Consider the following 18975-nt stretch of genomic DNA (forward strand, 5'->3'; position numbering starts at 1 on the left):
GTTGAGTTTCAAGTGGAGACTAGCTTGGCTGGAAAATAATTGTGCCCTCCAAGTGTTTCTTGTGAGTTTCATAGTGGCATATTAGAAGTTACTGCTAATGACCCTAACCGTAATATAATTCATATTCCAATTGAATTATGAGATAGCATATTTAAAGTTATCCAACTATCATTTTTTATTCTAATAAAATTATCATACTTAATATTTTTATTTGATTTACTATGTTTTTCAGTTTTTTTTTAATAGATTAAATTTTTTAATTTTTTTATTGAAACGATCAAATTTTTATTATTTCCTATTAAAGTGAATTATTACCTAATTTCAAACGATATATAGAAGTTACTTGACAAATTTTTTTTAAAAAATTATTGACATAACTATTTTGGTGTGTTGACATGAACATTTTATGTAATAACGTAGACAATTTGTATAATGATATGATATTTATAATTTATAAAAAATCTTAGATTGTACCCTTTCTCCAAATTTATTTTCACAAAAACCACAAAATCTATCTCGAATAAGCAAAAATCAATTAGAAATAATTTGTTGTTTTGTTTTTTGATAGTATAATTTTTTAAGTTAAAAGTTAGAAGTTTCTTTATTATTTGTACTTACCAAGTAACTAATGGACAATGATTTAAAAAAAAATATTTCTATAGATTTCAATAAAATATCATTCGGGTCCAAAAAATTTAAATAAATAAGATACAATTTTTTTTTAAAAAAAGCAAGGTTTAAAATTAATAAACATCATTCTAATTAAAAAATTTTCAAACAAATAGGATATATAATAAACAATTTGTAGGAAAAATATAATGTACATTCATAGGTTAAGCCTAATTTTGTGTGACATAATACATTTTTTGTTCCTTCGATATAATAGTATGAAAGTTAAATCCCCATAATATAAAAAACAAAATTTGATGAACCAAAAATTATTTTAGTCATCATTTCTAAACTAAAACAAAAATTCACATCATTAAATTTTTAATAGTGTTAGAGATTAAATTTGTTTTTATATGGCAAAATATAAGTTTTGTCCTTTTAATAAGATAATAAAAAAATTTCATCATTTCAAGATGAAAAAAATTCAATCCCTTCATTAGAAAAAAGAAGAAAGTATTTCGATACATCCAAATATTATTATTTTATTGAATTATCAACTTGAATAAATGAAATGAGTAAAATTCTATATTGAGCTTATGTTTTTATTCTTCTACTGAGCCACTTCTTGTTCCTTGGGCTGTTGTAGTTGAGAGACATAACTTAGTGGGTGCATGTGTGCACTGATTTTTCTTTTTCGTTTGTATGAGATTTATGAATTAAGTTATGCTTCATTTTTTATTGATTTATTTAAAAAATGGTAGGTTTGTTGAGAAGCAGTGCAGTCCATCTGTGATTATTGATCTATGGTCTTGATTATGATATAGATCATCTGAGAGGCAGCAAATTGTTAAATTCATGATGATGGTTTATGCAAAGAACGAAAATTTCTGATACATTAGGATAAAACAACTTGCTCTTACCATCTTTTCACATCCCACTTTGAAAAGATAAACGTTATCCATCTATCCATTTACACTTTTCCCTGTGCTAAAGAAATCACAAATTGCATGTCAGGGTCACGCTTGCAGAAATTTTCTCAATTATCATAATTATCGTTGTCCCTTGTAATCTATTGCATAGAGTTTGATAGAAAGAAGCAATAAGATGAAATGGGAAGTTGGTACTTTTGGAAATTGCCCAGCCGAATATTTGCAACTTGAGAACAAGTTGGGTAATGCAAGTTTGTTACATTAAAGTTCTGGGGTTCTTAATTAGGATGTCTTCATCCATTGAACGTGTTGGCAAAAAAGCATGATAATGCTATTTATTCCTAAGTTCATCAATGGCCCTTTTGTTTTTCCCGCACCATTTTTGTAAATGAATGAGATTAGTTTTTGGTCTTTTCATATAATATAAATATATATACCACTTACCACATCTATTTCAAGCTTCATAAGTGACAAGAAACATCATAATTGTTGCTCTCATTGTAACACCTCGATTTACTATTAAGATATATGCTCAAAATATCATAATATTGGTCAAAATATTATATTTTAAATCTGAGAAAGGGGTGGGTGTTTGTTGAATTGTTAGATATGGACCTTCTAATATTATTATATTTCAACGAAAGCAGAAAGCTAACAAATTTAGTTAGGTTTTAGGGTCGTTAATTTAATAAATAATAACCATAGATGGCAAGTTTCCTTGTACAGAAAGAGCCTTTTTTATCTCATAAACCATGCAATATTACATTTGTTTATTAAAGAAGACAAGTCGTTATAGTCATGTGGGTAGATTTTAAATCTAATCGGCCCCCACCAACACTCTTCTAAGCCTAACAAAAACAGCCCTGATCTATCTAATCATTGGAATTAGGCTTTTTCTTCATTTTAGTTGGTGTTGTGTCACGTAATATGAATCTTCTTACTAAACTAAACCCCTAGCTATTTGCCTAACCCTTAAATTAGAAACCAATTTGCCCCTACCTTGTCATACCCTGTCATAGTTGGTGAACCTTCATGCAATGCTTTGCAAAGTAATTTCCCACAACCAGGGGTCCATTTTTATTACCTATTGTTGAGGCAAAAATGTGTACTAATGAGAAATACATGAAACTAGTGGTGTGTACTTTTGTAAATAAACAATGATGATAAAAATAAGTGGTGTAATTTTGTAGGTGCAATAAAGAAAGCAAAGACATTTTTTAAATGTTGGACCCACTACTCCGGAAATCTATATCCATTATTACGTTATTAGATGTTTTGGTAATAAGATAACAGAATAACTGTGAATATTACCTTACAAACCTCTCTTGTCCTTATAAAATTCTTAATTTATAGGATAAGAGAAAGAGTTAATTGATTAAATTACATTGGATCTATGTCTAAATCCTAGTATATTGAATCTAATAATCTAAAAATGGAAGTTTCAAATCATATTACCTTATTGAAATAGAATATAATAGTGTCATGATTGTTATCTAATATTTACAAGAAATAAGGATAAAATATGATTGCACTCGCCATGAAATTGACAAGATTTGTCTTTTTCGTTGTTTTTGGTGAAGAAGCTTATGTTTGTGCTTTGAGTTGATTAGTAGGGAGATCACGTGGTTAGATTGTGTAGCTAATTGGCTTTTGGTGTCATTTCAAAGTTTGATCGCACAACAACTATCCCTAGTCAGGACATGTAAATGATCAAGATTTCTTACTTTGCATTAGGTTTGTGAAAATGAAGTATTGCGTTTAATGTTTTGCATGCATATGTCGTTTTGTTTAGGCAATTCAAATGGTCACGATGTCTTATTGGGCATGATTTATCTACCTCATTAGATCAAGGCATGCTTTATTGAATTAGCTTGGATGATTGGGGTTTATTCTTGTTTAATCTAATTATACTTATAAAAATATCTTTATAATCATGATTTAATTTCTTTTCCCTAAAACTTTTTAAATTTAAGCATTTGTAAATCTTTTTAAAAACCTTAGAATATTACAGACCTTTCAAATCTCCTCAACTCTTCCTAGATCCAATTTCTTCCAATAAGGTACCCCCACCTGGCCAACCTTTCACCACCATGACCACAACCACTTGCCGTCATGCACCCACCACCTTGCTACCACCATGACCACCACCAGTTGCCGCCACCCACATGACCAACCTTCCACCACCATGACCATGACCACTTGCCACCATGCATCCACCATCTGAGTACTTTCTTTACACCTGAACAAGAACTATACCAAAACATTCCTAGCAAACTACCTATAAGGTGCTTTCTCTCAATTTCTAATCTTGTACTTGTGTTTTTCTCTAGTAGCTTACTTCTATGGTTGAATGGTTTTTGGTTGTGGTATCTTAATGTGGTTTTCGAGTAGGCTTTAGGTTTTGCCTTGTTTTAGGGTAGAAACATGCTAATAAGGTTTCTTGTTGAGTGTTGATAGAACTTGTAGGTTGTCTTTTCTTGCTAAACTTGCTGGTAAAACTTTTATCTTTAAAATAAAACGTTGTTTACTTATAAGACAAAACATATTTTTTTCTCTTAAAAAAACAATTAATATTTACCCAAGTAAGAGAATATTGAAATTTTAATTTGAATATATGCAAACATTAATTATTTTGTAATTTAATAAAACTCGAAGAATTATATAGTTTAACAACTTTTTTATTGGCATAATGTGACAATTTTTTGAATGCTCAATACACTTCATATATAAATAATAAATTTAAGTTATAATGAAACAAATATAGTTATTAAATTTATTGGGTTTATAATAAATTTAAATTTTATTATAAAATATAATCATTACGCCAATCATCACTGGAAAAGAAGATCAGTTTATAAATAAATTAAATTGTGATTCTATATAATTATGATACAAAGTTTGTCTAAATTCGTAAACTTTTAATTTTTGTACTTTTTTCTTAAATATGCATTATTATTTGTAAGATTCAAGTGACTTAATTGTAGAGAATATAATATATGAATTATCAAAGGACATGATTAACTAGGGAGGGTGATTTTCTCTTGGAAGTTTTCAGAAACAGTGGTCCAGATAGAAAAAGGAACCTTTTTTTTCTTCAATCTTTGAAGGCCAAAGGATTTCCACCCAAAATATCCTCTAATCTTAATTTTCACCTTTTAATTTTAAAAATCTCATTTACCCTCTCATAAACTATTAAAATTAATGAAACCCTAAACCCTAAAAATTTTATTTTTTTTCCTTCCTAAACCCTAAAAACTAGTCATTTCTCTTATAGATAAAATTTTAAAAAATGACATTTCTCCCCTAAAGTTTAGTTTTCAAATTCTGATATCATTTTTTGCGGTATCTCCCTTCCGAAGCTTCTTCTCTCTTTAACGATCTTTCTCTTTTTAGATGAATCCCCTATCAACATCAAATCAAACCGAAAAGATGAAGAATTTTGTTAGGAAGATGAACCTCATCTCTCCGACTTGATTTGATATTGATCATATGTCTAATTAAAATGAGAGAGATCTTCAAAAAGAAAAAAAGTTTTGAGAGGAGGAGATTACTGATAATGGTATCGAAGTTTGAAAACTAAACTCTAGAAAAAAAAATATTATTTTTTAAAATTTTATTTATAAAAAAAATAATTAATTTTTAGAGTTTTAAAAAAAAAATTTTATCTATAAAATTAATAAATTTATCTTCTATAAATAAGAGTATACTTGGAATTAGATGATATTCTTTGGGTGAGAATAAGTCCTGTGACTGTTTCAGAAAAGCTGCCGCATACTATAAGAGAGAGATAATACTACAAATTAAAGTGACAAACCGACGGATGAGAGCTAATGATACATATCTGCCATTCCTGCTTATCTCATGGTATAATTATTACAAGCATAAGAAAAAACAAAACTTGCCGCTTTAATCAACCGACCAACCAGGGAAAGGGAGCAGTGTTCAAAGCACATTATTTATGTCACCAAACATCCATTACCCATAGCTTATTTCTTGCCATTAAACCTCATATCTCATATGCCTTCAACTTCAACCACACTGCTCTAGAAGACCAAAATTATATAACACAAATTGAAACATTATCAGAGGCATTGTCCCAAGTAGAGACAAGGGTGCACATTTCTGCAAAAGTAGAAGTGATTTTGCATCTTTATTAATGAATGGAGTCAGAATTGCACATGACATATCTTAGCGAATCTTACCCTCCACACCGATTTTGGATAACCCTCACCATTTTGGACAAGCAAGTATGGGGATTGATGGATCTTTCTATAGATTTTGGAGAATATATTTATATTTATTGACCAAAACGCAATCCAGTATTCAAGTCAAATTTATACAAAACACAACATATATAATAAGTTAATTAATTACTTAACCATAATAATCATTAAATTAATTTCTTTAATTACGACTCTTAATTTTTCTGGCTTGGAGAAGAAACATTTTCTTCACTGTGGTTGTTGCCATTTTCTGCATAACCATTAACAAAAATTTCATGCTTGTTGCTGATTTCAGTACTTAAATCCAAACCTTTCTTCTCAAAAGCCTGCTTGTTGTTGTGCATCCACACCTTGAACACACTTCTACTGACGCCAACTTCACTGCAAAACTCCTGTGTTAATCTTTCTTCGCCTCGGTTTATCCTCCACCCCAGTTTCTTCGCAAAAGCAAGCATCTTTTCTTTCTGCTCTTTCGAAAATTTCGTTCTTGATCTCTTTCTGCCACTTGGGTTGACGTTCTCCATCTTTCGATTGAACCCCTGATGGTGAGGATAGTGTTCATCGGACGGCCCGACCGTGCTCAGAGCCAACAGCATGTGGGGCGCCGATGAGTAGTAAGAACAAGGAGCCGGCGATGCCACGTGTTGTTGAGGTGAGTTTGTGTCGGGACTCGGCGCTGTGCTCGGGTCAGTACTCGGACTTAGGCTCCTCGGAAGCGCAACGGCTGATGATAGCGGCAGTGGTGGTGGTAGTAAATATTGACTGAAGGTGTGATCATAAGGTTCACGACGGTGGAAGTTGCGGTGACAGCCGCAGGCGGCGCATGTGAGGGAGGTAGGATCGGCGAAGTCGGAAGTGGAACTAGGCATAAACTCGCCACAGCCATCAAGAGCATGCCCACCTAGACTTGCAGCATGGTTTTTGAGACATTCTTTGTAAGAAACCACCATTTGATGAGGTTGAAGAAAAGACAAAGACTTTGATGGTGGGGACTGGGTTTCTGTATCCGCGTTTGGGTTGCTGTTATCAGTTAACTTCATGGCTTATATGTAAAACAATACAAAGGATTTGGAAATTAGGGTTTTTTTAAGTAGAGAGTTTAAGTGTATTTATCCTGTGATTATGGGAATAGGGGAAGAGTAGCACTATGTGCTTATTAATAAGTGAACATAGGCGTATAAATGTATTATTTTATTTTTTATTTAAAATTATTTAATCATATATTATTATTTATATACAAATTTGTTATATTAAAAGACAAACAGTGACCCAAAGAATATATTCCCATTGAAAATTTCCAATATCTCTCTTGTCTACCTAATTGAATTTTTAGAATTAGAATTTTTTTTGTTATATTAATTAAAAATACATGTTAGCATTATTTTATTGATTATTTAAAATGTGTTTATATTTAGCATGGGTTTTGAATTATTACGTTAATTGTGCTATAAAAAATATCATTAATAATCTTAATGCATGAATTAATGATGATTGTAGTGCTGCATTGACAAGCACTTAACTTGATTTTACAGGAACCGAATTCACAGGTTGCTTGCTTATAATTATAATTAAAATTAGAACCCAAAATGAGACCACGTGCTTTGAACACAATTAGCTGTATTTATTTTCTCCTAATTTTATTTTTATATATATATATATATATATATATATATATATATTGTTAATTAACAGGTTTATGACAATTAAGTGAAAAAATTAAGCTGAGTAGATTGAAAGAAAAGATTGTGAAAGAGGGATAAAAAGTAGACTTCATTGCAGGTAGCAATGTATCTAGGCTTGGATACTAATATCCAAGTTTTAATGACATTTTCTTTTGTTTTTTTATCACTAATTATAACAATTAAGACCACATGTATAATATGTATAATCATCCATCTTCCCATATCTAAAGAAAATAGTTTTATCAAATAAATACCCAATTCATGAATTCCATTTTTAACCACTGCAAGTACAGGAAGAAGATTCATAAGAACAAGAGCAAAGCAATTTACACCTAATTTTGGGTACTCAACAACTAGGCACCCATAATTTGATTGAGATCCATAATAGGTGGGAAAACACTTAACCTATAGAAGAAAATATGAACCAATTCATAATGGGGACAGGGACAGGGGCAATCCTCTATGCCTCTAACCATTAAAAGTTGTAGATGTGATATTCTATGGTGTGATTGCGGAATTTCTTCAATCATGTTGTTAATAGAATCCAATTAACCTAAAAAAAAAAAAAAAAGAAGTAAAATTGAATTTGATAAGACAATCGAAAAGAGACATCGCTCTGGGGAAGACGTAAGAGTGGATTGGAGTGGAGTGGGGGTTAAAACCACAGAGAAACAAAGATTTGACAGATGCCCATCATTATTCATTAAACATGCGCGATGGACAAAGGAGTAATTTCAAGCTACTCGTTTAATAATTTTACTGCATATATAATAAGAGTTTTCAAAAATAATAAATACATTGAAAATATATAAATAAAATTTATTCCATTATTATTATTATTCTAATTATGAATTTCTTTTTTTTAATTTTAACCATCTGAATCGAAAAATTTTATTAAAATATTTCATATAATAAGGTACATTATTGTTGTGACCTAAAGTTCCACATCGCTCCTGTGTAGTCTACTGAGCGTGTATATAGGCAGGAGCCAGAAGCCCTTAACTCAATGGACGCGTTTTAGGAACAAAACCGTGCGGGCCTGAAGCCCAAAACAGACAATATATGTTGCTGTTTATAACACGTTATCAGTACGATTCGCGATGGGAGGGTGTGTTGTGCCCTGAAGTCCCACATCGCTCTTGTGCAGTCCACTGAGCGTGTATATAGGCAGGGGTCAGAAGCCCTTAACTCAACGGACATGTTTTAGGAACAAAACCATGCGGGCCTGAAACCCAAAGCGGACAATATCTGTTGGGTTGTTTATAACAATTATAATACATATATATATATATATATATATATATATATATATATATATAAAAGCAAATTATTGTATAATTTTATATAATACACTAACAATAAAATACAGAGTAGAGTTATTGACACCTGATTAATGAACTAACAAAACCTTAATTTCTTCGTGTACCCCATTTTAAAGTTTTAATTTTTTTTTTTAAAGGAGAAATTATGCTCAAATGGAATCCATTTGAGAGTTGAATCAATTACTCTGAATAAATAAAATCTCGCCTCTAATTTTCAGCCTCAACTATTAAATCAAGTCAATTAAAAGTATAATTTTGATATATTGTAAAAGAGCTTGAACTGGAACTCTTATCATTCATAGACAACCCATTGGGAGCAAATTTTAATTGTAAGAATATTTGTATTAATGTGATCTATGTATAATTAAAATAAAGTAAAGTTTAATAATGAATTATAGGCTAAAGTGTTATTACTCAATCAAGAATGATTTATGTAATACGGTACACTTTGATAGAGTGTCATTAATGTTTTCCTAATAACTATATAAGATTAGACTTATTTCTGTCTAAATGAGATTAAATTATTTTCACCATCAATTTAAACAAGAAAAATCTATGGGAGAGAGACCAAAATGCATCCCTTTTGGCCACTTGAGTGTCATAACTTAGTTCGATTTAAATCAAACTAATGATTGGTTCATGAGTCAAACTTAGTTTGGTTTGAATTCAACTTATTTTTTAGGTGAGTCATATTTAATAATTCAAATTCAATCTAAATTTATTAAAAATGAATTTGAATCAAATTATACCGAGCTAAACTAGGTCGGCTTATATTCAAGCCTAATTTAGTTTTTTATATAAAAACTAAATTAATTATTAAAATTGAACAAAATAAAATGAGAGAGAGAGAGTGTGTGTGTGTGTGTGTGTGCACGTGTGTGTGTGCGTGTGCATGTGTGTGTGTGTGAAGGGAGAGTGATTGGGGGGAGAGAGTTGATGTCTAGAGGCGACGAATGGTCACTGAAATATATGGTTTTGGAAACTAAAGCAGGTGAAATTGAGATTTTCTAAAAAGCTGGGGACAGCTGCATATGGAAAAAATATGAGAGTTTAAAACTTTAGACTTGGAGAGGGGGGGGGGGGGGGGGGGGGGGGGGGAGGAGGGACAGTCAGTTTTTAAACCTGGAAAAAAAGAGGTTAAAAGGTAGAAATAAAAATTTCAAAACTTATGTGTAATCATAAAATATAAGTTCAAATAAATTTTCTAAATAACAAGTTTATCTTTAATAGTAATAATAAAATTTAATGGATGAGTATGTATTTGAATTTTCAAAAGTTAATAGGTATGAGTTTAGATTTACACTAAACCTTGGGTGGGAATAAGTCTTTAGGCCTAATTATTATATTTGCATATATTTTTATTGTAGTAGTTCACATTATTAATTCAAATAAAACTATATACATAAACAAATCTTATAAATTATTTATATAAATTGATGTGAGAATATGTGATTAAGTAAATTAATTAATTAATGATTTTTTCACTTTAAAATTACACATCATATATTACTACTTTAGTTTAAATATATAAATTAATAATTTGTTTATATATATAATTTATCTAAGTTGAAAATATGAAATAACACTTACAATTCAACAATACAAATAGCTATTGACATCTAAAAGATACAGTAAATTTACATGTAATTAAAAATAGTAAAAATTATATAAATTTAAAAGACTCACAATTTTATATTACTTTTTATTTTATTCATTAGGCTATCTTTTAAGCTTGGAAGGTGAGTTGTCAAAAATTTTGCTAAAAATAAATATTTATGCAATTTTTTTGAGAAATTAATTAAAATAGGTAAATATATTTCCGTTTATATGTTTTTAGGCTAACCTTCGTACTTTTTACCTTTATAAACAAATGATAAATTTTATACCCATTTTACCCTTAAACTAAAAATAGAAAGTTAAAAAAGAAAAATTACTTTAGCTGAAAAAGAAAAAGCGAAAGCCAAAATCTAAAATCTAAAACCACAAACCAGAAATCACTGGCAAACATCCTAGTAGTCATATTGGGCAAGTAGTAAAATATTGAGAAACGATAATACATCAACAATGGCTTTAAAGGTCAGTTAGCATTTGCTATTTTGTTTTTTTGGTTTATGTTTGTTTTTATCGAATGGATGTAAAAACCCATTGTGGGTATCGATCGTTGAGTGTTGTTGGATTGAATGAAATAGTATTTTTAGACAATGTTATTTGCTTGTGGTAGTTCTTATGGCGATTAGGGTTTTTAGATTAGAACCTTAAATTTGTCAATTTATGTATATGAATGTTTTGAATGTTATAAATAATAAATAGAGTTGTAGTTTTGTCGTTAATAGTGTTACATAAATGTCTGAAAGTGTAACCGTCGACTGAAAGGAAATCAGTTGAAAATCATGCAAATTTGCAGGAATCGCGCAAACCGTGTAATATCTTGCAATTATGCAATGTCACGCAAACCTCGCAATGTCATGCAAACCCTGTAATGTCACATAAACTACGCAATGTCCCACAAAACCTGCAATGTCACACAACTAAGCAAATTGACGCATTTCGCAATGTCTTGCAATATTATGCAACGATGCGTAAACCACACAATGGCCCACAACCACGCAACTACATGTAAACCGCGTAATGTTGCACAAACCAACATTGTTAAGAGAATGTCATGTTTGCTTGTACCTGTGAATTTTAACTGGTTTAAACTTTATTGAATGAATAACATTTCATTTTAAATTTGTTTTTACAGAAATTTCTAATTAATGAACAGGTTGGGAAGAAGCGATTTTATAATGTTTATGATTTTAGACTTACAATCAATATTCGTAGTCATAAAGATACGATGAAACATATAAGGGCAAAATTAAGTTTTTGAATAGAAGATATTGTTTAGACAAATATGTTTTGGACATTTTTTAAATCTTGAAGTGCATGAATATAGTTCGACCTTATTACATAGTGTATTATTTTGATAAGTGAATAAATGTGAGTTGGGAGATGTGTTTTGATTTAGATTAAATGAGTTCAATTGTAGATTTAATCCGATTTAGTTTGCTATGATAATTGGACTGAGGTTTAGTAGAGAAACATATATAACTGAATACATAACAACAGATTCATCAAATTTTAAAAACAAATACTTTCTAAGTGGCAAATTTGTGACTCATGGTGCTCTCAGTAAAAACTTTAATATCTAAGGCATTGGGAAATAATGATGAAGATGCTGTCAAAGTAGTTTTATTGTATTTAATACATTATAGATTATTGGGAGTAGATAATCAAAAGGTGGTATAAGAACATATATTGCAGTTAATTGATGATTGAGATGCTTTCAATAGATTTCCATGGGGGACTATGGTTTGGAAGTTGATAGCAAAATTAATGAGTCGAGCAGTGGAGAAAAGGTATGAAAAAGTTATAAATGATCATGGAGCATACAATCCAAATATTCCAATACAAAGTTATGCATTAATAGGATATACAGTTGCATTTCAAGTACCCCTAGAAATAAATATTAGGTTAAATTAGAGTTATATTACCTTTAGTTTTTTGGTTTGCTTATATACTTCATCTCACAATTTTTTTTTTTATGGAATGCAGTTATGGATATATGAAACTCTTAGTAATTTGGGGGGTTTCATAGCTTGCAAGTCCAAAGACAAGATCTCTTGGATGTTGAAATTGAAGTCACTTGAGCGATCAAGGTGAGACCTTGTTAACGATATATTCAGGGCTTTTTAGGTACGTTAATTTATATTGAACATAAAAAACTAATAAATTTGTTATATCTTAAAAATTGATACATTTTTTTTAAACATTTATTAGGATGTTGTCACTCTTGTATTGATTCCATCTGCCGAGGAAAAGCAATTAGTACGGTATAGAAAGGTCATGGATTACATGGGGTACACAGACAAATCTGATAGTGATTCAATTTGGCAATGCAATCCAATCTCCTTACTATGCATGTCAAAGCACACTTATGCACAGTCTAGTCGTGTCTGGATGGACTGCGCCACAGGTTGCTAAGTCTGAGTATTGATCTACACATCAATCGTCGATGTCCCCTCGACAGACCACTAGAAGATCCCCTAATGCCACCTATACTGGACCTATATCAACAACTGAAAATGTTCATTTTAAGGAAATGATACATGGGTTCATGGATACAGTGGAACAACGTTTTAGACAATTTGAAAAGCGATAGACATTGATTGAAATAAAGGTTATAGAGATGCAATTTGAAAAATAACATATGTTTAATATTGAAAATGCAACGTTGATAATGAAATAATTTTTTATAATAACACAAGATGAGTTGACTGAGGTCATTATTGAGGTGGCTCAAGATGATGATGCAATCAAATATCAAGATGCATATAAGGTGGTTACTGATATGACTGCATAATGCTATAATTTTACTCCTTAATACTTAGTCTTTTATGTTTATGTTATGCCCAATTATACTTATTAAGTTTAAATTTTGATTTAGGTAACATTTGGAGGCATTTGAATAAAAACGGAATTAATGTCACAATTTCTGGACAGTCTTGACATATCTCCGTATTTTAGGCATAATTTTCCCATCTGAGCTCCAAATGAGACGATTCAAGATGCTATGGAAAGCCAAGAAAGAGATCTACAACTTTCATGTTTAGGATTTGTCTAGAACTGATCGAATCAGAGTGGAAATCGGGCTCTAAGTTGCTGCACCCGAACTGGAACGTTTCCTGCTCTGTGATATTAATGACAGATCAGATGCATGACATTTCTTTTAGAAGTCTTCAGGTTTTGGACGACTTTCACAATTGCTATATTGTCCTTTCCTATTTAAATCATGACTTTTATTTTATTTTTAATATTTCCCATAATTAGTGGGAATATCCTATTATTAGAGGACTTTAGGAGAGGAAAACAGAACAACTATTTTTTCTTTTTCTCTTCTTTTCTCTGCGTGCTCTTCCATGGCCTTGCGTGGTTGATTATTTGGCTTGGTCAAAGGAAACTGAAACCTCAGAATTCATAACTGTGAGATCTAATTAGTTTTATTGTTCAATTTATGCTTTGAGTATCGATTGTTCTTTTGTGTTTGATTTATTTTAATGGTTATTTTGTTTGATTGCTAGGAGGCCTACTAATTAATTATTCATTATAACCTACTGCTAGATTAGATATCAAATCCGTAATTGTTTGATTTTTCTATTCTATGAAGCAACTAAGGGTTAATGATCTGCTACGTTAGCGATTATTAAATCTTAAGAAGAACGTTCGACTAAATTAAATACAATCGCTTGTGCTTGTGTTGTTTAGCTTCATTGATCTCTCTAATTTTTAATGCTGCTCTCAAATTAAATCTATAGTGCTTGACTTAGGTTGTTTGACAGTTAGGGTTAAGTAGATCGCTTGTTTCTAATTAACTATAACTAAGGAGAGATAGGAAAGTAATTGCAACGGTGAATAGTTAAAGTATGAATAAATCTATTCGTGCATCAATGATCAGTTGTTGAGGTTCTGATGGTGAATGTTGACTTGGACCAAGACGTGTTTTCTCATTAATTTTGATAATTAATTTAATTTGCTGCTTAGTTGTTTCTTTACTTTTATTTTGTTATAAACAAACCCCCTCTCTTTAATCTTATTCACATTAGCACAAAAATTAGATTAGACACTCTTCGTGGGACGATCCTTTACTTGCACTATCACATTATATTTTTAGAAGTATAGGTTTTAATTTTTGGTTGCCTACGATAGCACACCAAATTTTTGGCGCCGATGCCGGGGAGTGATCTAGTTAATTTTTTTTTCGTGATCTTTTAATTTTATTTTTGTTATTTTAATTTTATTTTCTTAATTTTTTTCTTATTATTATTATTTTTTTTTGTGGTTTATTAGAATTTCTTTGATTGTGTATGATTGTAACTCAATCTTCTAATCAAGGTAACTTAAAGTTTGATCCAGAAATAGAGAGGACTGTGCATCGATTAAGGAGGGAAGCACAAAAAAATTTGGAAGAGAACAACCTAGCTTTATTTGCTAGCAATTCAGAAGAGGAAGTCATGGCCAGAACGTTGAAAGAGCTTGCTGCCCCTAACTTAAGCCAACAACCCCTATGCATTCAATTTCCTACATTAGATGCTACTACTACTTTTGAGTTAAAATCAGGACTAATTCACTTGTTGCATACTTTCCATGGTCTTGCAGGTGAGGATCCTCATAAGCATTTAAAGGAGTTTCATGTAGTGTGCACAAGTATGAAACCCACCGGGGTGACGGAAGAGCAAATTAAATTGAGAGCCTTTCCATTCTCTTTAAAAGACACCACTAAGGATTGGCTTTACTATTTGCCATCTGGAAGTATTACCACATGGAACGAGTCGCAAAAATTATTTTTAGAGAAATATTTTCCAGCTTCAAGGGCAGCTAACATTCGAAAAGAAATTTGTGGTGTGAGGCAATACAATGGGGAATCCTTGTATGAGTATTGGGAACGTTTCAAGAAACTGTGTGCTAGTTGTCCTCATCACCAAATTAGTGAGCAACTCTTAATTCAATATTTCTATGAAGGCCTTTGTCCCACTGAAAGGAGTATGATTGACACTGCAAGTGGAGGAGCTTTGGTGGATAAAACTTCTGAAGACGCAAGAAATTTGATTGCAAACATGGCTGCCAATTCTCAACAATTCGACACTAGGCTTGATCCACCTTCTAAACATGTTAATGAGGTAAATATTTCTTCCCTTGAAAAACAAATTGCTAGTCTAACCTCTCTTGTTCGTCAAATGGTTGTAGGTAACATGCAAACGGTGAAAGCTTGTGGGATTTGTTCAGTAGCAGGGCATCCAACTGATATGTGCCCAACCCTTCAAGAAGAGCCTATAGAACAAGTGAATGTGGCAGGTGGATTTCCTGGACAACCACAAAGGAAGTATGATCCTTATTCAAGCACATATAACCCAGGATGGAGGGATCATCCCAATTTTAGCTATGGAAACTCACAAGTAAATCAACAATATAAGCAATCACATCCTCTGAGACAACTACCACCCCAAGCCTCTAATTTTGGTATGTCTTTAGAAGATATTGTTAAGTCTCTTGCTACTAACACTCTACAATTTCAACAGGAGACAAAACAATTTCAGTAAGAGGCAAGAACTAGTATTTAAAGTTTGGAGAACCAGATGGGTCAGATGGCAATTATAATTAGTCGATTAGAGGCACAAAGTTCGGGAAAGTTACCCTCTCAAACAATTGTAAATCCAAGAGAAAATGCAAGTGCAATTGTTCTGAGAAATGGTAAAGAGGTTGAGATTCCAATAAAAAACACCCCTACACCTTCGGACCAAGAAAAAGAGAAAAATGTCACTTCAGATAGTTTTATTCCTGTCGATAAAAAAAAGTTCCTAATAGTGACAACGTACCTAAATGTAAGTTTCCTCTTCTTTTTGATTATAAACCGGTACCTCCTTTTCCTCAAGCTTTAGTAGAATCTCGAAAAGATGAGCAAAATAGAGAATTATATGAGACTTTTCGTAGATGTGAGGTAAATATTCCACTTTTAGATGCTATTAAACAAGTACCTCGTTATGCTAAATTTTTGAAAGAATTATGTACAATTAAGAGGAAACAAAAACTCAAAGGATGTGAAAAAGTAAGAATGGGGGAGAATGTTTCTGCAGTTATTCAGAGAAAGCTTCTTGCGAAGTGCAAGGATCTAGGTACGTTCACTATTCCTTGTATGATAGGGAACACTAGATTTGAGAAGGTCATGTTAGATTTAGGAGTATCTATCAATGTCATGCCATACTCTATATATGCTTATTTAAAACTTGGACCTTTGAATGAAACTGGTGTTGTGATTCAATTGGCTGATAGATCAAATGCCTATCCTAAAGATGTTGTTGAGGATGTGCTTGTGCAAATTAATAATTTGGTTTTTCCTGCTGATTTCTATGTGCTTGATATGGAGAATAATGATCAAACAGCTCCTATTTTGTTAGGAAGACCATTCTTAAAAACATCTATGACTAAAATAGATGTCCATAGTGGCACACTTACCATGGAATTTGATGGTGAAATTATGAAATTTAATATTTATGATGCCATGAAATACCCTGCTGATGATAATCCTGTTTATTCTATTTATGTTATTGATTCTTTAGCACAGGAGATTTTTGAATTTGATGGAAAGGATGAATTAGAAGTTGCCCTTAGTAAACATCTTGAAAAAGAGAATGAGGAGTTGGCTTTGAGTATTGATTTGCAGGAAACAGTAGCAACATTGAATGAATCCTCGGAGTTACGACAGTAAGGTAATGTTCATTATATCGCGTTACTAGTCTCTAACGTCAAACCTTTACCTTCTGTTTTGCAGGCTCCCATTCCAGAATTAAAGTCTTTACCTAGTCACCTTAAGTACGTGTTCCTTGGAGACGGGGGAACATTACCCATCATTATCTCAAACAAACTCACCGCAATGCAAGAAGAAAAACTTGTGCAGGTTATTAAAGAGCATAAGATGGCTATTGGGTAGACGATTGCAGATATCAAAGGAATTAGTCCATCTACATGTATGCATCGCATCTTGCTAGAAGAAGGAGTAAAGCCATCTCGTCAACCACAGAGGAGATTAAACCCGCCTATGATGGATGTAGTGAAGAAAGAAATTCTCAAACTTCTCAAAGTTGGTGTGATTTATCCTATTTCAGATAGCAATTGGGTTAGCCCAGTTCAAGTGGTTCCTAAAAAGATTGGGATAACTGTGGTGAAAAATCAGAATGATGAGTTAGTACCCACTTGTGTTCAGAATGGGTGGCGGGTTTGTATAGATTATAGAAAATTAAATGTTGTAACCCGCAAAGACCACTTCCCTTTACCTTTTATTGATCAAATGCTTGAGAGGTTAGCTGGTCGTTCTTATTATTGTTTTCTTGATGGTTATTCAGGTTATTTTCATATTGTTATTGCACCGGCAGATCAAGAAAAGACGACTTTTACATGCCCTTTTAGGACATTTGCATATCGTCGCATGCCTTTTGGGCTTTGCAATGCCCCAACTACTTTCCAAAGATGTATGGTTAGCATATTTTCTGATTATATTGAGCAAATCATAGAGGTCTTTATGGATGATTTTACAGTTTATGGAGATTCTTTTGATGATTGTTTGCATAACCTTACACTTGTTCTTAAACGATGCATAGAAACTAACCTTGTATTAAATTCTGAAAAATGTCATTTTTTGGTTGAACAAGGTATTGTTTTGGGTCATATTGTTTCCTCTAGGGGAATTGAGGTTGACAAAGCTAAAATTGATATTATCCAGTCTCTACCTTACCCCATTAGTGTGCAGGAAGTTCGTTCTTTTCTTGGACATGTAGGTTTCTACAGAAGATTCATCAAGGACATCTCCAAAATAGCATCACCCCTATGCAAGTTGCTACAAAAGGAAGTAGTCTTTGAGTTTGATAATGCATGTAAACAAGCATTTGATAAGCTGAAGAGACTTCTCATTTTTGCTCCAGTTCTCTAGCCCCCTGACTGGAACACTCCTTTTGAGATAATGTGTGACACAAGTGACTATGCACTAGGCGCTATTTTGGGTCAAAGAATTGGAAAAACAACTCATGCCATTTATTATGCTTCACGGATATTAAATGATGCCCAGAGAAATTATTCTACTACAGAAAAAGAGCTCTTAGCCGTTGTTTTTGCTTTAGAAAAATTTCGATCTTATTTGATTGGTACTAAAATTATTGTTTATTCTGATCATGCACTTCGCTACTTGATGACAAAGAAAGAGTCAAAACCGAGATTAATAAGATGGATACTTCTCTTGAGTGAATTTGATCTGGAGATTAAAGACAAAAAAGGAACAGAAAACCGTGTTACTGATCACTTGAGTCGTTTGGTTCATGGGAAAGATGAAATGCCTCTGCAAGAAACGTTCCCTGACGAACAGTTATTTTCCACAAGTGCGACATTACCTTGGTATGCACACATTGTGAATTATTTGGTTACTAACATAATTCCTCATGGTTTGTCTAAAGCTCAAAAAGATAAGATCAAGAGTGATGCCAAACACTATGTGTGGGATGATCCATACTTATAGAAGCATTGTGCAGATCAAGTGATAAGAAGGTGTGTTTTTGATAATGAAATTATTTCCATTCTAACCTTTTGTCATTCTTATGCTTGTGGAGGTCACTTCGGAGCAAAAAGA

The 18975-nt window shown here is 32.0% G+C and overlaps 1 protein-coding gene and 1 pseudogene across 1 annotated transcript; one reads left to right on the plus strand and one right to left on the minus strand.

Moving 5' to 3' along the window:
* Positions 1-5657: 5657 nt before the first annotated feature.
* LOC123216119 (zinc-finger homeodomain protein 11-like) lies at positions 5658-6890 on the minus strand. Its single transcript, XM_044636483.1, has one exon. It carries the CDS (start codon positions 6799-6801, stop codon positions 5956-5958), a length of 846 nt encoding a protein of 281 aa, XP_044492418.1. The 5' UTR covers positions 6802-6890; the 3' UTR covers positions 5658-5955.
* A 5034-nt stretch (positions 6891-11924) lies between these two features.
* On the plus strand, positions 11925-17289 carry LOC123216329 (annotated as a pseudogene).
* The last annotated feature ends 1686 nt before the right edge of the window (positions 17290-18975 follow it).

Source organism: Mangifera indica, chromosome 5, assembly GCF_011075055.1.
Source record: "Mangifera indica cultivar Alphonso chromosome 5, CATAS_Mindica_2.1, whole genome shotgun sequence".
Classification (NCBI taxonomy): domain Eukaryota; kingdom Viridiplantae; phylum Streptophyta; class Magnoliopsida; order Sapindales; family Anacardiaceae; genus Mangifera; species Mangifera indica.

Excerpts from the sequence above, each read along its gene's own strand:
- LOC123216119 (XM_044636483.1), bottom strand. The coding sequence starts at position 6,801 with ATGAAGTTAACTGATAACAGCAACCCAAACGCGGATACAGAAACCCAG.